This window comes from Ixodes scapularis, unplaced genomic scaffold, assembly GCF_016920785.2.
Source record: "Ixodes scapularis isolate PalLabHiFi unplaced genomic scaffold, ASM1692078v2 ptg001631l_1___fragment_2___debris__unscaffolded, whole genome shotgun sequence".
In the NCBI taxonomy this organism is placed as follows: Eukaryota; Metazoa; Arthropoda; class Arachnida; order Ixodida; family Ixodidae; genus Ixodes; species Ixodes scapularis.
Genome location: NW_024610180.1, coordinates 36,467 through 60,207, shown reverse-complemented (window position 1 = coordinate 60,207; position 23,741 = coordinate 36,467). Strand labels below are relative to the sequence as shown.

The 23,741-nt window shown below is 42.8% G+C and overlaps 1 protein-coding gene across 1 annotated transcript; it reads right to left on the bottom strand.

Moving 5' to 3' along the window:
* Positions 1-669: 669 nt before the first annotated feature.
* On the bottom strand, positions 670-12,252 carry LOC120845913. Its single transcript, XM_040217476.1, has 5 exons — positions 12,202-12,252; positions 11,986-12,001; positions 3,992-4,133; positions 1,850-2,231; positions 670-1,100 (listed from the first exon to the last, which is right to left on the bottom strand). The coding sequence occupies exons 1-5, from the start codon at positions 12,250-12,252 to the stop codon at positions 822-824; spliced, it is 870 nt and encodes a 289-aa protein (XP_040073410.1). The 3' UTR covers positions 670-821.
* Between the last annotated feature and the right edge of the window lie 11,489 nt (positions 12,253-23,741).

The window sequence follows — 23,741 nt, the reverse complement described above, 5'->3', positions numbered from 1 at the left end:
TGCACACATCCGACTCTTGTGGAAAACGAAGATACTTAATCGAATGAATCCCCCTTGAGTCCTTATGCAAATTCAGATTGATCGAAACATTATTTAATAATTGCCCGGAGGTAACTTTTTACTTTAACCCGAACGCAGGTTTTCATAACACTGAACAACTTGGTACTCCATAAAATGTTTAAAACATAAAATAAGAGTTTTTTCGTTTAAACTAGAAATTAACGTAAATCTCGTGAAATGGGAATTATAATCTTTTTTATTGTACAAACATACTTTTTATGAAGTAGCGCCTGGCATTGCGCCTCTGGTGTTAGTTTTTGTTTAACTTTTAGGTCTACGGGAATCTGTTTTATAACTTTGTTGCTGAGTTACCACGCGAAACACGAGATACAACACTTTGCCTTTTCATAAAAAAATACTTTTTAAATAAATATGGCAAAATATGCATGCACCAATTTGAAACAGAAGACGTGAACACAAAATTAAACATTTCCTTCTTCCTTCTATAAATGGAGAATGCCACTTGTTTGAAAAACAACTTCAGAAGCCAAGATTGCGTAGAACCATGATTTTAATAATTCCCAAACTTACATTTTATGTTTTCTTTGTTGCAAGCTACATTTTGCGAGATAAATATTGGATTATGCGCACACACACACATTTTTTTTATTGGAAAAAAAGTAAAGAAAAAGAAAAATCTTGACACACGCCTAAACGGCATATCTTCGTCGCGATGTTGAGCACAGAAGCCACCAGTATTGTCGTTGCGGACTTGGAAGCGTCGCTTTAATATGTCGAAAGCACCCGCCTGCTTCTAACATTTACCCAACAATCCGAGACCTTCCAGAAATCGTCGTTATTTTGTCCTTTAAAGTGCCCGTCACATCTGTGGTGTAGATGTCAGATTCCGGCACGGTGATTTTTCTTAATATGCCATAAGCCTCAAATTGCACGTGCCTGTCGCCTACTACTCTCATTTCGGGGTTGACAAGGGCGAGGTAAGTCACTGGAATGACAAACACGCTGGTGTCTTTCAAGGGGGTCGCGAGCCCCATAGCAAAATATCCACTGAAGGTCACTTTGCGGCGCCACACATAATCCTGAAAATAAAAAGAGCAATCAATAAAGCTTGAATAATCAGTTGGTTGCGTCATTAAAAAATACGTCTGTATCTCGAACAGAACCCGGCCATTTTCAACCGGCGTTCGGTGTTACAGTAATGCGCAAGGAGGTTTTTCCCGTAAAAGTGAGGTACATCAAATATGAGCTTCTTGATTTTATAAAAATACTTGTTGTACTGGAGGTCTTCCAGTCTTAGTCAAAATATGCAATGGCATAGCAACACACACAGTGATAATATCGTTATATGTTTTCAAAGACATAGCAAACAAGAGCTTACCTATTTCGAAATATTAGTTTTTCAATTAAAACTGCTTCAAACGCTTGCCTCACAACATTCATATTGATCACGCGTTACCTCTCTTACAAACAACTGGAAACAAATTTTTATTGTGAAATATTACCGAGCGCAGCTAAATCGCGTTTCGCGGAGATAGCGTCAACAACAATTATTCGCTTTGATTAAAACATATTAGACTTCTGTACAGGAAAGTATCGCAAAGGGAAGACTGATAATAAGGGGCTGAACAAAGTTGATCAGACAAACATATAACAGGGGTAAAACAAAGCGGCTATGATGAAACAAAACAACAACCTACATAACAACTCAGAATGTTTAGTGCAACTAATTGATATCGTCAACATTTATGAGGCAGAACGTGCATTTCTACCTTCCCCGAAAATAGAAAGTTGCCAGTGTCAATCTGGATAGAAATAGCAAATCACGTACTTTGTGGGTGGTGGTGGCGTACCACTCCACTTGAACGGTCCTGTTAGGAGGAACGCTGACACCTGTGGCGACGGAAAACGTCTTGAGCGTCGTTTTAGTGTCTGTCTTGGCAGTTTCTCTTTCGGTCTTAATTCCAACGCTGCCACTCACTCCTAGTGTTTCTTCAAATGTCAGACCTCCCGACAACACAAGGCCGAGGCTGAATCCTAGTTTCACCGTGTAAGATGATTTTTCTTTGCGACTCGTAGAATGCGTGACGGTATACGTTTGACTTGCATTCGCTTCATTGTCATAGAGGTTTGCGTAGAGAAGAGTGCTGATCTTCTCCTTTGCTTCTGGCTCACCAATTGTTATCGGGCCGCTTTGGACACTTACCTGAAATCTTTGAAACAAAAGACATATTTAAAACAATTCAATTACAGTCATTGACAAGGTAAAAACGGCCCCATGTAGCACGTCAGAGAAACGCAGAACTTGGCACAAGCGTGGCAATCTTAGGGGCCTATAGTTTCGGCCTTGTACGGTTTTAGTTGAAGGCGTTAGTTAACGCCTGACCAATTTCCTTTGAAGTTTCTAAGGCTTTTTTTCTCGCTCGCCATATAACTGCTACCCAAGTACCAGACCTGAGCCAAACGATGTGCACATATGAACCGAAGCCAAAATTCTAGCATTTGTTTGAATATTTAGGCCCAAAGTTGCCAGATAAAGACCGAATAACAAGAAGTGAATCCTATATGCCTGCCAATTGTTTTGCGATTTAGAGCCAAAGATGTCAGATGACAGCCAAATTACCGACAGTAAAGCCCAACTTGTGCACTTGTTCGGAGATTTAGGGCCAAGAAATCCAGACTCTAGCCAGAGAAGGTGAAGTTTGGCTCTTCTTATACTACTTTGCGCTTGTAAAGCCCAAGTTGTCCAGACAAAAACATAATTTTGGCCTAAGGAACTGTGTTAGCTACAGTAGGAGAGAGAGCTTCAGTTGTCCCGCCTCCAGTACGAGCTTCCTACCCTCGACTATGCTTCGGCTGTTCGTGCACCTCGAGCACGCGCACGCAGTCGAAGCACGGTGAAAGGCGTTAGGCGCTTACTGGAGGCCGCGCACATTCGGAAGACGCGCCCTGCTATTTTCACTTTGTCGGTGACCATATACATTTTTAAACTAACGCAGCAATTAATAAACCGTCGATCAGTAATCGCGCGCGTAGCTGGCCAAGAGGAAAGCGCGCACGGCAATATCACACTCTCTGGCAATACGCGGGAGGGGAGGCAAGACAAAACTGGTGTTCCTTACGCCGTAGGAATATCGGCAGGCAAATCGTTTTATCGGTATATGTTAAATTTTTAAGTCTATAACGGTCAAACGTTCTCTGAGTTACACATCTGTCTCTTCCTGCTGAGTTTCTCCATTCCAGTGCGCTTTGTTTTCCGGTAAAATGTTATCTCGCCTCATATTAGGGAGCTTTAACATATTTGTTTTTGTTGTTGGTTTCAGTGGAAAACAAAAATCAGGTGCTTCTATGTTGTGGCCGAGTCACTCGATATGAATATCATATAGGAAAAACCCGACTGCTGTTTTGCTATGTTGATAACACCGTGTTGCAAAACCGGAATAAAAAAAATGAAAAAGGTTCGAGGACACCTAAGCATGAATTTGTTATGAGCTGTGATTTCGAAAGCATGAATGTCATTCTTCCGCTCTCTTAGTTCGTCTGCGGCGTAATGGCGTAGATGGCCATGTTTTGGAAGAGCTCGGCCGTGCGACCTCTACGGAGTCTGCCCGGGCGGGCTCTGGCTCCGCCGCCACCTTTACCGGCGGCCGCGCCGCTGCGAGCGCTGCGCCGCAATAGAAAGGGCTTCTCTGGTGGATTCTCTTTTAACTTACGCCGCACGAGAGCCAATGGGAGCCTCGTTCCTTGATGACGCGCGCCTGCCAATGGGAGCGTTATCCGTCAGAAATCGACTTCAATCGGGAAAATGGATTTTAGGTGCCGTTTGGCCAACGTTAGGCGTGGTTTCAAAGCTGATGACGTCGGTTCGCTCCATAGAACAGTTAATGCTTTCGCATTAAAAATACATTATGTAGAATAAAAATTTCGTAATATACTTCCAATTGCGCGAAAGTTAAGCCTGAGTTTCAGTTACTTTGAAGTTGCGAAGAGATTTTTCATTTCCCTGCCCTTCGACCACAAATCAGTCCACTTCACTGGAGTTTTGTAGACTTTTTCAAAAACGCCAACAAACTTCTTCAACGCATCCTCGAGATTGAAGACTTTCGGGGTGGTCTCTGCAAAGAGAAGCAAAGCGAGCAAACAGGTCGAGGTGGTCAGGTTTAAATTGCTCACAAATGTATCTTAATATAAAAACTCAAGTATCAACTAAAGAAAAAAAAATGAAACTCAATATCCACACCAGAAAATAATGTTGGTCAGGATGGTGAACGCCCATGCTAAAGACAACGCGAACAGAAACGAGGACGAAGGGATCCAAAGGGGAGGAGCAAGCGACTCGGCTCTGCATTTAAAACAGACCCACCATCAAGAAGGCTAGTTGACGCATAATATACCAGGTTATATTTTTTATTCGAAACAGATTTTTTTTAAAAAGCGTCTTTACTGCTACCCGAATGCCGCTTCGCTATAGGTTTCTTGAGCTTGGCGGATACTCGAGGGGCGAACAACCGTCACAGGTTGGTGAGTAACTAACTAAGCTCGTTAATTTACTTTTTAATTGGTGCAAATAAACTTATGGTTCCAATTAGAAACTTACTGAGGGTTATTGAAAACCACTGAATCAACTCTTTTTAGAACGATTTAAAGCTTGTGGGAAAGTCGGAGGCGCGCCAAAATTACCACTCGCACAGCAGGCGCAAAGCAAGCAGTGGCGGAACGCGATAACGAACTAATCATCTGCGTTCTGCCACTGCTAGCTTTGCGCCTGCTTCACGAGTGGTAACTTTGGCGCGCCCCCGACTTTCCCACGAGCTTCAAGTCGTTCTAAAAAGAGTTGATTCAGTGGTTTTTGATGAGCTCAGTAAGTTTCTAATCGAAACCATAACTATATTTGCACTAATTAAAAGATAACGAATTTTAGTTAATTACTCTCCAGACAGTGACGGTTGTTTGCCCCTCGAACGTCCGCCGAGCTTAGAAAACATATAGTGAAGACGGCAATAAGGTAGCAGTAAATACGCCTCTTTTTTTTTTTTTTTAAGAAAAAAGACTGTTTGGAATAACAAATATCACCTGGTATAAAAATAGGAGTCCCTTTGTGTAAGCCAACCTTCAATACTTCTGCTAAAAAACGAGTTGGCACTTTTTTTTTTTTTTGCATTTTGATTTCGTTTTGTTATTTTTTTCCGGTACTTATTTTGTTAGCGTGGTCTCGAGTTCGGAAATAATGTCATTATACCATGTACTATTCGGCGACAGCTTAAAAAACGCACGGCGTGACTGATTGCCCCTTGATTCGTTCTTCCGCGTTCTTATCAGCTAGCGTCGCAAATCTTATTGGTTGGAAAGCGACGTTAACGTGTTCTGCACTCGCCAAGTCACGCGTTGGTTGACAAGGACCTCAGGAATGTGCACGCTCATCCGAAATAGAAGTGCCGTGTTTGTATCTCTTTCTTTTTTTCAGAATAAACTTTGAGTTGCCAGCGGACAATTCGTTCTGTCTCTTTTTCTTTTTTACTTTTTTATTCGCGCCTGGCGTATGAACATTTCTAAATACTGCACTGCATTTCGCCGTAGGTGAAAGTGCAGCCGATACTACGAGACCGAGTCCAATCAAGAAGGACCTAAAACTCAATGTCACGGTGTTTGTCTTTCTTGTCGGTACATGTTAATCCCCGCTAAACTAATAAAGCGCCGTGAATGTGCCTTGACCATGTGCTTTTTCTTACTCTTCTGTGAAGGGTAAGGATGTGTAGGGATTTGGCGGCCAAGTGTACAGCCTACTAAGCTGGCTTGTTCCTTCGTTATAGAGTCAACTCATCTTTATCTGCCTTGTGCCGTCGCCCTTTCCACCACCCGTCAAGCTCGGGTCGTGGCTGGCTCCGGTTGGTCGACTTTAGAATCACACAAGAAGTGACATCTGGTGGACAAGACGTCTCAGTGCTCAAAAGGACTGTCGTCCATCACAGACGAGGGATTAGCGGCCAGGTGTACACCATACTATGTTGGCTTGTTCCTTTGAGGGAACAGAACTTAAATCTTCCTTTTGTTTCAAAATATTCTTCAAGTTTTTGTGTCCGCAAATCCCTCTAAATCCGTGTGAATATCTGTGATTCCTTTGTACTGTCGTGGGGGTTGATTAGGGCACGTACAGAGTTGGTATTGGATGTTTTGTTGCACGAAAAAGTAATCGTCCCTTTAGTTCGCAGCGCCATGTTTTGAACGTCAAATCAGTGTGTCCCAGCGCGAAAATCCTGCTTCTGTCATTATGCATTGCGCAACTGTTGCTTTGCGCGGGAGATGTTAAGGCTAATCCGGGATCTGACAAGATGGATCTGGTCCGAGAGTCCTTTCAGGGTGGCATTTCTTCGAACGAAAAGGACCAGAGAGAAACTACAGCTACACTAGCGGGCATTAACGCAGGAATTAAAGACATATCACGGCATGTGTCGTATCTTGCAGAATCTCTTCGCGAGGTTACTCACTTAAAAGAGGAAGTGAAATCTCTGAATCTGACGGTTTCTAACCTCAAAACAGAGATCAAAGGCAACACCACCAGGCAACACAGAATGGAACATGTAATTGGATTCGTTCACGACTTGAACAATCGTCTTCGTAGAAATAACCTAATAACGAAAGGCCTACCTGAACAAGAACACTAAACCTGGAACGACACAGAGAAAAACGTTCACGTGTTCTTCTCAACCCATCTAAACTTCACCTCCGGTGAAATCGAGCGCGCGCACCGGATTGGGCGGCCTAGGGCTGCGACAAATAGGCCGAGAGTTATAAAATTTCTGATTTACAAATGCAAGTGCAAGGTCTTAAGCAATGCTCCATGGTTGAAAAACCTGATTTCCCCTAAAGTCTGGATTGAAGAGGATTTTCCGCCCAGTGTGCAGCTTGCCCGCAAAAAACTTCGTGACTATGCAAAGAAAACCGAGGTACAAATAGATTCCGACTATCATACGATGAGCTTACATTGAACGATGTTGTTTACTCCTATGATGCAAACAGTGATAAGGTTATCTAAGTTTCCCGAGGCAGTAGGATAGACCACCGCCCATGACCTCAAAATAAATATAAAACAAACTCTTGCCCCACTACGCAGATTGGCCCGCTCTCTTTCCTGGTAGCCAACTTCCGCAGTCTATTGCCGAAGCAAGATGACTTGATGGCTTGTAGTGACTCTTGTTTTGTTGATGTTGTTTTGGGAACGGAAACCTGGCTTGCTTCGAATATGGCGAAATCAGAGCTGTCTCTTGCTAACTCGTTTACTATTTATTGCAAAGATCGAACAGGTACCAGGGGGGGCGGAGTTATGGCAGCTGTCAGAAACACCATTCCATCCTCTTTGCTTTCCTTTCATAGCTCTCTCGAAATTTTATGGATTACCGTTAAACTATCTTTTCAGACGGGGTGTGTTACAGGCCCCCTAGCTCCTCCAGCCGACTTTATTGAAAATAAGAATACAGTTATGAACGAAGTTCATTCTAAATTCCCTCACGGCCCTCTCATATTAGCTGTCGATTTTAACTACCCCCGTATTGATTGGGCTGCATGTGCAGTGTCCGATGAATGAACCCCCCCCCCCCCCCCCCCAAAAATGAGTGCCGGAAATTGTTGGAAATGGCCGACTAATTTAATATGCAGCAAATGATCACCACGCCTACTCTTGAAGATGCAGTTGTAGATTTAATTTTCACCACCCATCCCGAGCATGCATCTGTACGCGTCATCGACAAAATTAGTTATCATTGTATTATCCACTGCGCTTTTGCCCTGACTGTAAACAAACGGGACCACATTAACAAAGAAATCTTTGATTACAAGAGAGTTGACACGGAAACTTTGTATTCTGTATTAAGTGAATTTTCTCGTACATTCCAGAGTGGGTTTGATGAACGGTGTCTAAACGACAATTGGATCCTTTTGGGATAAGTAACTGGAGGCTCAGGCTGTATATGTGCACCCACTATAAAAATCGCCCCTAGCCTGCACAATACGTGGTTTACGACAAGAATTAAACGCTACCTACAAAAAAAGAAAAAAAAAGAAACGTCTGTAGATTTTTGCCGTGCTTTCACACAGTCAGCACAATTGGACCATTTATCATGCTCAATAAGTATTCTACAAAAACATAATAAAAAATTTCAAGCAACGTTTTTTCGATGACGCTGTCTCAAACATGCTTCGAACTGGCGCAAAAAAGCTTTTGAACGTAATAAATCCAAAGCCAACTCCAGTATTACCTTGTATTATTTGTGACGACCGGATCAGTACAAACTTCACATCAATTAGCTGTTGGTTTTAATACTTTTTTAGCAGTGTTTTTACAGAGAAACGTGTTTCCACATCCTACTTTTATTTCCTCACTTACCGAAAATATAGTGAACGATATTGTCCTTTCTAGTTACGGAGTTGAGTGTGCCATTGTTCGCTTGCGAACTAACTCTAGCCCAGGTCCCGACGGAATATCTACTAAGCTTTTAAAATTAACCAAACACACATCTGGAGTTCTACTGCGCAGGATGTTCCAACGATCCCTCTCCAGTGGTCAACTACCTGATGACTGGAAACTCGCTCATGTCATTCCAATTTTCAAAGCCGGATATAAAAAATAAATTCAATAACTACAGACCCATATCGCTAGCTTCCGTTTCATGTAAAATCTTAGAACATATACTTTCATCAGAGATTATGACCTACTTATCTTCAAACAGCCTTATTTTTTCAAATCATCATGGGTTTCAACGCGGTCATTCCTGCGAAACAGAAATATTTGAATTGATTACTGACGTTCACATTGCTGTTCACTCCTCTTGTAATACCGATGCTAATTGTATTGATTTTGCTAAAGATTTTGATCGGGTTCCCCATAACAGACTAATATACGAATCAGAAACTATGAATATAAACGCTCTAGTTATTCAATGGATAACTGCTTTTTTAACAAACAGCTTTCAATCTGCTTTAATTAACAAGTGTGTCTCCTCCCCTTTGCCGGTGAAGTCTGGCGTCCCTCAGGGCTCTGTCCTCGGTCCGGTAGTGTTTCTTTTATTTATATATGACCTTCACCCTAACATTCAATCTACCATACGTCTCTTCGCGGACGATTGGGTCATTTATCGGGTCATTTCTAACCCCTTGGATTTTCGCATACTCCAACGGGACCTAGACATTGTCCAGCAATGGTGTACCACATGGTTAATGCAAATAAACACTAACAAAACTAAAGCTGTCACTTTTACAACGAAATTACAAACCACTCATCACGCGTACATGATTGGAGAGGACCGCATTGAAAACGTTACGTCGATTAAATACCTCGACGTCCACCCAACAGTTAACTTATCATGGAACCTTCATATTGAACATGTAATCCGCAACGCTTCCAGAACTCTTGGTTTTCTTAAACGCTCTTTATTTCAAGCCATCAAAGAAACTAAACTCCTCGCCTATACTGGCCTCGTCAGGTCACAGTTGGAATATGCATCCCTCATATGGCACCCTCATCAGCTTTACTTAACCAACCATATTGAGGCACTTCAAAATAAAGCTGCAAGATTTATAGCGCGCGACTTCTCCCGTACTTCCAGTGTGTCTAACATAAAACGTAACCTCAACCTAACCCAACTGCAGTACAGAAGATGTATTGCTCGCATGTCATTTTTCCACAAGCTCTATCATAGATCATCTCCGTATAGGACCTCATTCATTCAGCCTGCTCATCGTGTTTCGTCTCGCGTTGATCACACTTTAAAGTATCGCCCATCTTTGCCCGCACTAACTTGTTCAAGAATTCCCCTCTGGTTCTTGCCATCTCCGAATAGAACAGCCTGTCCAGAGAAATCGCGTTAATCACTTCACCCGATACGTTCATTAGTTCTTTAAGTAATATGGACCAACTTATATAGTGTTGGTTTGTGTCATGTTTTCATCTAGTGTTCTTGTTATTGATTTTCACTTACCCAATTGTATTAAAATTTGTACTATCGCTACCCCCCCCCCCCCCCCCCCTACGTAATGCCCGTTTGGGCCTTTAGGGTAAATAAATAAATAAATCTGTGTCACCTGTGCTTTGACTTTGCTCTGAAATACGCTGAAAAAAAGAGTACCATATAAGCAAGCTCGTTTAACATTACGTTATGTATTAATCGGGGCTGAGTAGCGTAATGTCACACCCACCTGAATCTTAATATGTTTACAAGAATTCATGATTTATCTAAATAAAAAAAAATATTAGAAAAGTTTAGGCTCAAATACAGGCTGTGAAAGTGGTAGGAGAGCAAAGCTGTGGTATCCCCTGCAACGATTGCCCACTGCACTGCAGACCCTTTTTATGGCAAACGCCACTAAATGGTGCTACAGTCTGACGTCCCAGAGAACTACCAGTTCAGAAGAAGACAGGGCAGAGGCCACCTTAACACCGCTGCTTGAAATGTAGATGAAACGTTTAACCACCCATTCTCCAGGTGAACGCCAAAAGAACGAAGGAGTGCGAGATCTGTTCAAATGTTTCGAGTATTCTTGTAAAACAACTCGCGTCCTCCAAGATGTAATATTGTATAGTCGAAAGCCCTCGTTAAATCCCGAACTTTGTTGTCCGTGTATTATCTATGCTTTCTAGCACTGGTGACATAAGGAAGCTCAATAGGCTTGCAAAGACGGCGCGACCGGAAGTCGCTTGGGACGCAAGCGGCAGTTCATGTTTTTAAACAGTAAAAGGGTCTATACCAAATGATTGAAGAAAGAAAAGTAAATGCACTGCACCAAAACATTTTTTTTTATATCTGAAAGACTTGGTACGCTGCCGTTAACGCGGCAGCTTATGCAACCGCAATTTTTACCGAGAAGCGTATGTGGGGACCACTACGTGTTTGTCATCGTTCGCGTGCGCCTTCATGATCTATCATGTGCATTTCACACTTCTTTTGTGGTTTTCTTATTGAAAAAAAGTGTCAATAATAGATGATAAGGAGCGCTCGAACAGTGATAAAACGCGGGCGATGGTTTTCTGCCAACCATACCGTCAACAGAAAAAAAAAAAAAAAAGAAAAAAAAAACAACGATTAACGTGTTATATACAGCTTCGCTGTAAAGAATCTTGTTTGGTATTTTAAAATTGCCAAGAAACTTTGAAGCTCTTTTCCGACAGCAGCAAGGTGATGCGAACTTCCATCGTCTTTGGGTATACGCGTTCACTCTGACCCCCCCCCCCCCCCCCAAAAAAAAAAAAAAAAAAATATGGCCTTTTTTAGGATGTGATGAAGCTAGTAGTCAAGCTATATGTTACTGACACCTTAAGAAACAAAGGGCGTAGCGGGTTCTTAGAGTATTGTAATTGCTCAGCAGCCCATGAGGTTGCGGCATTAGAATATAAGAAGAATGGAGGAAGAATTACGTATCAAAACGCGTAAACATAAGAGGTCACGCCCAGCGTTGTTTCGGCTGTCAGTGACTAACGTGTTAAATTTTTCGCATATTAAAGTTTGCGCGAGATTTTCATTATTTTTCTTGACTGAAATAGTCGAAGGTGCGTCGTTACGTATATTGCTTCCACTTTTTACACGCATAAAAAATCGAAGTTTCATTGCGGTTGAACATTATCTGGGCGGAATCATCGCCTCATCAACTGTCACGAATAACAGATGATGAGGCGACGAATGAACAGAAACTAAACTTTTAATTTGGCGAACTTGTTCCGAAAACAAAAATACACAGAGGTAGCGTCGCAGGCGTCGAAGGTCACCGGAGTAGCACGATCGAGCGCAAGGCTTGCGAGCTTACGAGAACGTCAAGTTGAAAGAATGAATAAAAGAGGAGTCCGTTCCTTGGAATCGAAAAAGCGCCTGCGCGCGATAGCCAAGCATGGTAAAAATTCGGCAGCGCACGCGCTCACTCTGCGACGCGCGTGGCAATATGTAAATAGATTATAATAATAATATTGAAAAAAAAATAACTCACCTTCTCCTTTCCAAGCCTGAAATTGATAAAAAAGATAGTGTAGTGGCAACTGAATAATATATATTATATTTTACACACATGGCAGAAATTTAACGTTTCTGCGAGTAATAATGCGCCCATATAAGTGATATATCCAGAATATAAGCTTTCTTTGTGATAATAAACTTAACGAAAATATGTGGAATGCTTTATTTTTTTTAAATAAATGTTGCCTACCGTAACATATGTGCAATGTATTTGCCAAGTTGATGTTAAAGTATTCGTCATATTGTCATATTCGATTTGTCATATTCGATTTGATCAATGTTTTTTTAAACTATTTTGTGAAATAATGGTTTTGAAAGACCAGGAATGTGCGTTGTGAAATGAATGTTGCAAGGCGTCGGTTCTCCATGTTTGTTTTGTTTACTTCCTCCACCAAACAGAGCCTTTTTCAAAAGGCCACCAGGCAACATTGACTGTCGCCATTACTTGGGCACGAAACATGGAACTGAATCCGAGTCTTCGCCAAACACTGATTCAGCACTCGTTCTCGATACGGCCAGAGCTGAGTCAACGCCAAACGATAATGGAACCATCATGTTGAATACGTGCTCAGCATACGTGCCTAAATAATGGCTGACTCGAAGAATCGGGTCATTCTCCCGAGCAAACTTTTGGTCCAAGAAAAGGATTATGTTCCGACATCATTTTAGATTTGAATATTTTGTTGAATATTAGGTGAACCATTTGTAATCTTGATAAAAATATGGCTGTGCTCCCAGATGTTTAATTTCTTTTATTAATAAACAGTATATTGCAGAATGTACCCCACTAAAATGAATAACGGCATTCTAAAATATTATTTTTTGCTCTCGCGCTTATGACAAGATAAATATTGAAAATTTTGGAGTGATCTAGATCTGCAATATCATGCTCTGAATATATACAGTCAGTTTTGTTTTGAGCCAAAGAAGTATTTTGGTGAGATCTGATATTTTGTAAACAAATGAAAAAAGTGGGAAATGTGTCTGAAAACCAAGAAATGTAATCACTAAGAATAATAAGTTTTTTTTTTATTAGCACATACACTTTATGTTACACAGTTAGATATATTTGCATAAACTAAAAAAAGTAGTATAGCGCCGGAGCAAATATACAATCACTATTTTTTTTAAATCTCTATAAAACGCTGCGACAATTTTTTTTATTGACGTGGGCGGCGGGGAGAACCTGAATAATTGCACTTGGGGATCATCAAAGCGCTAATATTATTGTTAAACATTTTTTTCTTCTGGGTCGTTTATTTCATATTTATAACCGTTTGACTGAGCGTGCTGACGCGCAACGTAAAAACAGCTTTAACAAATCTGATATTGATTGCCAGGGTCGCTCCTCCAAACTGTAGAGCTACAGGCCTATAAAAGTCAGCCAAGTATAAAACTGACGAACAAGACAAACCCCATTAACAAAGAAGACGGACACAGCAGATGGGCCCTATCTATGGTCAAAACGGAAATTAATATATTAAATATTCAATAAAGCAAGCAAACAGAAGTAAGGCGTGAAAAACAGTAAATAAATAAACTGACAGGAGAGAGGCCAAAAATTAACTGGTGAACGCAGACTAATAATGAACACCAAAACGTAAACCTTGTGAAGAAATCAGACGGATGAAAGGATTTATCAAAAACCAGACGGAGGTACACCTTCAACCCGAGAAGACGGTCAAACCAAGCGTAAGGCTGTCTGCGTCAGAACGCCGGTTGATGCCTTTTTTTAGAGCGTCGGTCTCTTCTGCTTCACAGCGCCGGTTGATGTCCTCTGCTTTCAAGCGTCGGTTGTATACCGTCTGCCTAACACTCGGAAATAAAGGGAGGGGGAAGGGGGGGGGGGGGTGTAGTATTTACACCTCTTGTCCCATATAACGCACAAAAACTACCTTTTGACGTTCAGTCCCCTGACGTAGAAGAGACGATACCAATTTTTTGGAGCGGCTTGAGAGATGTGTGATATAACTTACCAACAGCTAATCCATGTATCACAGACGGCAAAAAAAAAACCCGGGCTTTTGCAGCAGGGTCAACAAAAGTGTTTGCAGCAGTGTTTTTCTGTAGTCTTTAATGGGTACATTAGCTATTTTAATAAGTTGAATCACTCCACTATCAAGCCGCTCGTGAAAGTTAGTATGGTCGGATCGACGTCAGTGGACTGAACGTCGAATAGTAATTTTTGGGGTGCGATATATGGTACCAAGGTGTGAAAATAGTACACCCCCTTTTTTTGAAAGTGCAAAGCGTCAGTTGATACGTCTGCTTCAGAGCGTTAGTTAATACTGTTCGCTGCAGAGTGCCGGTTGATGCACTCTGCTTTAACGAGTCATTTAATACTCTCTGCTTCAGAGTGCCGATAGCAAGTGCGGACAAATTTTCAAGCACGGAAGCATGATTGTGTGCGTTGTTTGCGTGGTATAGCTTAGCATAAAGCACACTTGTTTGTATTTAAACGCAACAATTTAGAACCATTTACTATAGTTGCGAGGTTTCAATTTACCACAATACTCCTGCCTTTATTTAAAGGCTTGTAAAGTACCCTATTAATTTCTTTAGCTTCTCGATCGTCTGTTTTGTTTTGAATCAAAATAAAAAAATATTTTGGAGAAAAATACAAACAAATTTGTAGCGGCATCTGTTTCTAGAAATAAAGCCGAGCGCAGTATTCCCGAGTGTTTACACCAACCTTTAATTATATGCGTAGCTCTGTATTACATAGTGCACTTAAAAGACAGTTAGCACTTACCGTTCTCATATGACTTTGCTTATTGATTCCGAGCGCGCACGGAACTACGTCGTTTAAGACTAGCAGTGGCGGCGCGCGCCATCGGCAGGTGCCACTGATCAATCCTTAACCCGACTGACGCGCCTCGTGACTGACCCGTCACACGACTGACCCGTGAAGCGACTGACTCGTGACTCGACGGACTTATGACACTACTGACATTTCGAGCAAAATAAAAATGTTTAACTGAACTCTCCGCAGCAATTGAATAGTTTTAAAACTGTAGGAAGGCATATTTATTTGGTCAATCCTCCTTGTTTCATATCAATAAATTAAAGAAAGTGGGACATTAGTTATGTGCGACACCACTGAAACTTCAGAGCGTATGAAATTCTTCCTACTTAGCTTTGACGTATAAGAACGAAACTTTTTGGCCGAAGCGATCATCGGTTTTGGTAAGGCTGCCATGAAAGGGGGTTCAATAGTGGGCTTGGTTACGTACTGAATACCGTGGACAAAGCAGCTTATATTATTCATATCTTCGTTACACCATTGATATTTTAATAGGTTGCAGCCGTTTTTTGTTACTAATTATGAGAACATAAATACTTTGGCAACACTGAACAAAGTGCTCATTTCATAAACGATGACTCACAATTTCTACGTCTTATTTTAAAATCAGGTTGCTAAGAAATCAGTTTGCTAGAACTAAATTAGAAGGCTTTGAAACTTGTGTGATAGTTAACAGATTCAGCCTAATTTCCGTCATTACCCACAGGAGAGATTCCAAAATCAATGTGCTCCAAATATGTGCCAACTAGAAATAATCGAAAATATTTGTTCTTATGAACCTAGAGCGTCATGTTGTCCCAACAGTGAATAAAAAATGATCACAGCGAACAATTATTAAAGCCAAAGATCAGTTGCACCAATGTTTGACTTTTCGGAAGAATGACCCAATTAGCGAAGCAGCTACGCGAATACGCTACACTTTTGAAAAGTGTCCGTTGTCCGTGACCAGAAACGGCCTTTTCTTGCGCACTGCATGATGGACGTATTGTCGCCCTATATTGAACATTAAAACGCGATACCTTAACATTCCTTCGCATGGTCTTCTTTATTGTATTCATGGTCTAATATTTGTCTCATTCTAGAATCTTATGAAAGATTCAGTGGAAGCGGGTCGTTCTATTTTATTCACTTAGGCAAGATGATTGAAACCTATGGTTGTGCGAATATTTAAGTTTAAAATCAAATCAAGTAGCGGTGCGAAAAGAATGCAATTTTATTTAAATAAGGGAAGAACGTAAAAAACGAGGACAGAGACGACATATTTTATGTTCTTCCCTTCTTTATATTTTACCCCTACCAGCACGATCTTCATTCCAAGAATGCAATTTTATTTTAAAATGTCTGCCACTGAAGTTGTGGATTACCAAATACTTTTATTTTTTCCCCCATGAAGGTATGCACCCAAATGCTCGCAATAACTAAAGTATAGCAACGCTCTAACATCTTAAGCATTAAAAAAATATTAAAACGCTACTCCCCTTCACACTCTATATCTTCCGGGCGCTACTGACCGAGTACCGAATACAATTTTTCTAGCACGTTTCGCGCACGAAGGTTTTACAATCAACTACTGAGGCGCCTTTAAGGCCGCTTTCACACTGGCGACTGAGCCGCATTCGCTAAGCGGCTGCGAACCCGGTTACTTAAAAAAGCTGTAGAAATTTACGTGCATTTGATGATGACGACCAGCGAATCCGCTTCGCGGTTGCGATTCGAACACCATTATGAATGCAGCATAAAAGTTGTTGATTCGACTTACGAAAGCTGCAGTAAATAGAATGAAGCCATACAGCAGCATTTGGACAATCATTGTACTGCGTCCGGTCAAAGCTTGACACCCACGGCAGAAACCCCGATGCGGCAATGAAACTGAATCGGTGCACCCACAATACATTTATAGAGACTGGAGACATTGTCTACAATTCAGATTTTACATTGTAAGGCTTAATATCATCCTTCGACCCACCCTCGTAGCCTTGCGTAACACCAAATGCGTCGTACAGAGTTTCATATTTCAGTTCAGCTCACTTAAAATCTGCCCCTGCTCAATAAATCATGAGCCGAAAGATATTAGTATTTTTTTTTTTAATTCGCGCTCTCAAGATTACGAAAAAAATATTTTAATGTAGAGGAAAAAACCACTGACGTAGACAACCGAAGCGGATATTTACACTTTTAACATTTATTTTTCGAAACATTCTTTTCGACAGTCCTTCCAGAGTAATTCTGCTCTGTTATACGAAACGAATACTTCCACCTAGAGCCCTCGCCTGGTCGAGAAAATAACAACGACATAGATGCATTTCGGCATCGCACTATTAATGAGGAAACGCTAAGAACTTTCGGCTGCTTTATGGAAATTGAAACGTGGTATAACGTTTACGCTGAGTGCAACCCTAGATATACCTATAAAATATTCCCGATGAAAGTCCGACAGTACAATAATGCAGCTTTTCCTCTTCAGGAACGTAGAGTGAAATGTAAAAAGAAAAATGAGAAAGCCTTGGATGACTAGAGAGTAGAGACCTGTATGTGGAAGAATAAGGCAGAAAAATGCCAAGTACCATGCCTTTATTCGGCGTCGTGATCGGCGGCTGCTTATGGATTTCAAGAAATGCAGAAACAAACTGAATGCCGACCTAAAGAAAGCGAAATGCGAATACTATGAAAAAGAACTTCTAGGTATACAGAATTACCATAGAAAAGTGTGGGACACGGTAAACAAACTCACAAACGGAGAGCAGGCCCGATGTAATCTGAAAGAAATACCAATAGATGATAAGCGTGACACTGGGAAAAAACTTGGCGATAAAATGAATATGTATTTTATTAGCACGAGTGCGTACACTGGGAGGGCTTCCAAGGTGACTGTATTGACACAGGAAACCAAATTGGGTCGATTATACTTACTCCAACCCCAACGACACCATTTGAAATTCATAAAATAATCAGGAACCTAAAAAATGACGCCGCCGCTGGAATAGTTGAAATAATAACCCTACCTATGAAGTACACTGTGACCATAGTTCAGTTCTATCGAATACAGTAAATAAGATGCTTTAGTTTGGTGATTTCCCTGACGAGCTAAAAATAGCCAGGGTTACTCCAGTGTGTAAAGGAGGTGGTAAGACAAGCATTAAAAACTACAGATCTTATTCAATTCTCCCAGTTTTTTCTAAAATATTTGAGCGTGTGATTGCTGATAGATTAACACCTTTTTTCGAGAAGCATAGTATAATAACGCAGTCCGAATACGACTTTCAAAAGTAAAAAATCGGCGGAGCTAGCGGTTCTTAACATAAAGGATAAAATAGTTGAAAATATTAAGAACAAATTATTTACTCTTGGTCTCTTCTTAGATTTAAGTAAACCTTTTGATACTGTGCAGCACAATATTTCAATTACAAAGCTTGAAATTTACGGTGTACGCGGAGTAGCTCTAAAATTATTGGAAACTATGTTGCAAATCGTTACCAATATGTACTAATAAACGGCGAATCGTAAAAAAAGACTTAAAAATGCATCATGGTGTTCCTCAGGGGTCAATTTTAGGTCCATTTGTTTTTGTTAGATATGTCAATAATATAACGACTATATCCGGTTCCCCCGATCTATTAATGTATGCAGACGATACCAACGTATTCTTCTCTGGTGGGACGAAAACATGCCTCAAAAGTGCTGCAAATGTCTACCTATTGAAACTATCCATTTGGTTACAAAAAGAAAATTCTTCAGCACCAGGCTAGAAGGCCACAGTCGCCAGGTCTTGGAAGGGTCGCTCGGGCCAGGGTGCTGAAGTGCGGACGCCGCTCTGTTCTCGGGCAAGGCTGCTGAAGCGCGGACGCCGCTGCGCTTGGGAAGCTTCGAAGAGGCAGGACTGGGGCTGAACGAAGAAGGCAGCTGGAAAGGACCCAGATATTCGGGCAGGATAGCAGCGAGCCGAAGAGCTGAAATGACTTGGTAGACGAGCGGCAGAAACGACATCGGAAGCAATCCGGCGCCACAACCTAGCAAGGCCAGAGCCTCAACATCGCAAAATCTCCAACTAAAATTTCCACAAAAAAAAACATTCTGTGGGGACTTTCTCGCAGAATTAGAGGAACACTAAGGAATGCGGCTCAGGCAATCGGCATTGGCGTGATTTTTGCCCTTCTTGTGCCGCACCGTGAAAGTAAATTGTTCGAGGGCCAGGCTCCACCTCATTAAACGACCGTTTTTGTTCGACATCTGATTAAGCCACACGAGAGGGCAGTGGTCAGTCTCGAAAATAAATGAAGATCCTTTGAGATAGTACGAGAGTTTTTCGATAGCCCATACCATACAAGCACACTCCTTCTCTACTGTGCTGCATGCCTGTTCGCGTGTTGTTAGTTTTTTGCTGGCGTATACAACAGGATGTTCCTCGTCCTTCTCGTTTACCTGACTGAGGACGACGCCCAAACCACGGTTGCTCGCGTCGCACTGCACTATGAAGGTGCGCGTGTAGTCTGGTGAAGCCAGCACAGGATCGCTCGCTAAGAGCTCTTTGATTTGGAGAAAGGCGTTCTTACGTTCCTCGGTCCAGCGCACGACATTTGGCTCTGCCTTGCGAAGAGCGTCTGTGAGTGGACCAGCGATATGCGCAAAGTTAGGAATGTAGTTCCGGTAATGATCAGGGAGTAAACCGATGAAAGAACGCATGTCCGTCTTTGTTTTCGGTAAAGGAAAATTCTTTATGGCCATAACCTTTATTTCGGACGGGCGTCGCTTCCCTTGGCCCACAACGTGGCCCAGATACTGAACTTCAGCCTTGGCGAGATAACATTTGGCCATTTTCAAAGTTAAACCTGCTTTCTATATTCTAGCGAATACTTCCTGTAGGTGCTGCAAGTGCTGCTCCCAGCTACTGGAAAAGATAGCCACGTCATCGAGGTAGGGAACTGCGAAAGACTTGGCACTCCTGAGCACTTCGCTCATTAGCTTGGAAAAAACAAAGGGCGCGTTGTTAAGTCCAAAAGAAAGGGCAAGCGGGCGGAACGTTCCGAGAGGGGTAATGAAAGCTGCCAGCCTACTAGCGTCCTCCGTGAGAGGCACTTGCCAATAGCCCCGCACGAGGTCTAGTGTTGACACGTACCGCGCCGCCGACACTTTTTCAAGGAGTGCCTCAACATTCGGGATGGGAAACACTTTTGTCTTAGTTATCGCGTTGAGTTTGCGGTAGTCTATGCATGGCCGCGGTTCTTTACCAGCACTCTCGACAATGAACATCGGAGAGATGTAATCACTTTCTCCAGGCTCAATTATACCCAAGTCCAGCATGTTTTGGACGGATTCATTCAACAGTTTTTCATGACGGGGTGAAATTCTGCGCACTCGTGTACGGAAAGGTTGATCAGAGGTCAACTCGATGTCATGTTGCAACAGGTTAGTTTTACCTGGACGCGGGCTAAACAAGGCCCTGTACGAGTCTAGCACCTCTCTTAATTCTTCCTTTGTTGTGCCTTCAACCGTGCACCTTCAGTTGTCCCCGTTAATATCTCTTCTGTAGAAGGAAGCGAGCACGGGGATGGGAGTGGTGGGATTGGTATGACAACTTCTTCAGTCTCATTTAGAGCGATACTAACAACCTCGGTGCGTTCGAGAAAAGGCTTCATTAAATTACAGTGATAAATTATCACCTCATTCTGTCTGCCAGGAGACGTCACCAAGTAGTTAGTGTGTGAAATCTTTTGTTGCACCACCACCAGATCATCCCATGCCACTTCCAGCTTATTTGCTTTTGAGGTCTTGAGAATAAGTACTTTGTCACATTCTTTAAATGTTCGTTTCCCAGCGTTCCTGTCGTAGTACTTTTTTCCACGCTGCTGGGCTTGTTTCATGTTCAGCTCCACTAATTCCTGCGATTCGCGCAAGCGCTTCAACAGGGTGAGCACATACGCGACGACCGTCTTGTCGACGAATTTGTCTTCCCACTTGTCCTTCAACAAGGTTAACGGAGATCTCAGTGCGCGCCCGTAAACCAATTCTGCTGGAGTAAATCCAGTCGCCTCGTGTCTGACAGAGCGCAATGCGAAAAGCATTGCCGGAACAGCTGTGTCCCAATCCGCTTTCTTTTCGTGGCAAAGCGCACGCAAAATGCGCTTCATTACGAAGTGAAACTTCTCCACAGAATTGCTCTGCGGATGGTACACGGAGCTGTGGTGGATGGCTATGCCACATTTCTCTAGGAAGGTTGTGGGCAGCGCAGTGTGAAGACCGAACCCTGATCACATTGGATTTCGCCTGGAAATCCCACTCTCGAAAAGACGCCTAGCAGCGCTTAACGACTGCCGTAGAGCTTAGCTCGGGTAAAACGACCGCTTCCGGGAAATTTGTTGCAGGACAAAGTAGCGTCAGCAGGTACTTGTTGCCTGCTGCAGTTGGTGGTAACGGGCCAACAACGTTTGCCACCAACCTACGGAATGGTTCACCAATTATGGGTACCTGAACCAAAGGTGCCTTGACCTTCTCATTTGGTCGACCGGTCCTTTGGCAAACATTGCACGAACGTACCCAGTTCTCAGATTCTTTGAAGCACATCTGCCAGTAGTAGTCGTTTAGCAACCTGTTCTTGGTTTTGTTTATCCCTAAATGACCAGCCCAACTGTTACTGTGAACCAAGCCCAAAAGTGCTGTACGACACTTCTGCGGCACAACCAGCTGTTCGAAAGGGGTCTAGGAAAACTCGTCACAAGCCAACTCGTCACAGCCAACTCGTCCAATAGTAAACTCGTCAAATAGGGCAAGTCGTCATAGGGCATCTCGTACACGGGGAAGTCATAACAGAGGGCAACTGGGCACTTGTCTGCTTCGTCACAATTTACCTTTTTCGCCGATGCTGCGTTTGCAATAGACCGATCTCACCAGCTAGTTTGAGTACGCCACCGCTGCCGACGTGCATCGTGGGAGCTGTAGTCTTTCTGCACGTGCGACAACCCTGCTGGAGGTCTGCGCGAGCAGAGCACGAGGCGGCATGAGCTATCTCGTGAACTGGCGTCTGCCTCCTACGAACTACAGTTATGGCGGCGTCACGCATGCGTGGAACGCTTGGTGGGATCAGTCTATTCAGCTTCGATAACTATAACAAGTAATAATTTGCACCTAAAAAAAAAAAAAAAAAAAACATCTCGCAGTTGCAATTTCGGGAGTTCGTGCGTATGGCGCGTGCTTTTCTCGCTTTTCGAAGCGACAAACACGCACGTGCTGGGTTGTAAATATCGCACGCTGTGCCGTACCTGAGAATGGCGTATTGTCGGCGACAAGTAAAGAACGCGCACGTTAGCTTCCGCCGTGCTTTGGTTGGGCGTGCGCGCTCGTGCTATCAAGGGAGCCAACTCATTAGCCCATGACCGACTATAACGACAACTCTGAAACATGAAAATATTGGGTCTAGGAGGACTCGTCCCAAGCCAACTCGTCGTAGGGCATCTGAGTACGGTGATTTTGGCCCTGCAAAGTTTCCTATCTCTACAGACCCATTACAGAGCGTCGGAGTCTTCTCGGCTACGCGTATACGAATACCCTTCGTACAGAAGCATGAAAGATGGGAGCGCCACGCTGGGTTTTAATTCGGTCAATCATACGAAATGCGGTCGCGCTCTCTGAAGGTCCGCACATTTCGCCCCTATATATAAACGTATTCGAAGCCACTTTGAATGAAAAACCCTTTTCGAGGAGTGATAGAGAACTGAGAAGACGCCACTAAAGACTAAACCTAACTGCTACACTTCCTAGCACCCTGGTGCGGAGGTCTGCATACCACAGGGTGACCCCTGTTTTGCCACTGCGAAGTAAGTTCCCGACCTAGCAAAGCGTCCAAAAAGGGTGAAATAACGAAGGGACGTCGAAAGTAAAGACAACACCGAAAAGCCGACCACAACCACCCCCTTCAAACAAACAAAAGGAGAGGCCAAGTTTGAAACTCCGATAAGTTCGATGCAGACACTTTTCAGGTTGATGCCACCCCCCCCCCCCCCTCCCACCTTCTTGAAAAAAATCTGTGACGAATTTTCCAAGAACGAGATGGTCACTGCTACCACTTTCCCTACTACCGGATCACCTAAAACGAGATGCCCTCTTTGATCAGTTCACCTATGACCAGTTTACCTATGACGACTTGGCTGTGACGAGTGGGCCTGTTCCCGTTCGAAAGAACGGCCTTGCTTGTTCCTGAATATTCGGTACAACAGACCGTCTTTCATAACAAAAGAAATTCTGCCTTTGCGTTTACATCCAATTTTTTCCCTGCACGATTGCAGTGATGCATCTTCTGCCTATTCCTTTGTTAGCGTGTGTTTTTTTTTATCAACCTTCGCCAAAAGCTGAAAGTTTTCGCTGACTGGGCTTATCAGCTCTCGATTTGATCCAGAAGTTGCGGTCTCATTTTCGTCGAGATCTGGTTCAGACGCAGACGGAACGGCGGTGTGCTGCCCGCACTCTCAACCATGGTGGCCACAGTCGACGCAGATTATGCTCTCGAAGACGTACAATACAAACGCGACTGCACGAGCGTCATCGTAAAATGCAAAGCGTTGTGGAACAAGTAGCATCACTCCAGCCTCTCCTTAGTATAGTGAAAAGCCACCTTGGACGGTTTCTCCTTGTACCGTAATCGACACGATGGAATTGCATCTACCGAGAATTGGAGCAAATTCGAGGACTAGGAAGCGGCATCAACACGCTTCTAGATGACCTGAACCTTCCAAGGATCGCCGTTGAAGACTTGGCCTTTGTTTAAGAGTTCACGTCGGCAAGTCAAATTTGATATATTAATATCATCGTATGGGCTGGCTATTACTCTTGTTCCCCATTTCCTTCATTGAGTGTGTTTAGTTCTTGGGTAATTTACTGCGTTTCCATGATATGTTTTAGATTTTGAAACCAGTGGTACAGTCCCTGGACATTCTGCA

Excerpts from the sequence above, each read along its gene's own strand:
- LOC120845913 (XM_040217476.1), bottom strand. The coding sequence starts at position 12,252 with ATGACGAATACTTTAACATCAACTTGGCAAATACATTGCACATATGTT. Across the intron at positions 2,232-3,991 it reads AATCTCTTCGCAACTTCAAA|ATTTCAGGTAAGTGTCCAAA; the intron begins GTAACTGAAACT and ends TTTGTTTCAAAG. Across the intron at positions 1,101-1,849 it reads ACGCCACCACCACCCACAAA|GATTATGTGTGGCGCCGCAA; the intron begins GTACGTGATTTG and ends TTTTATTTTCAG.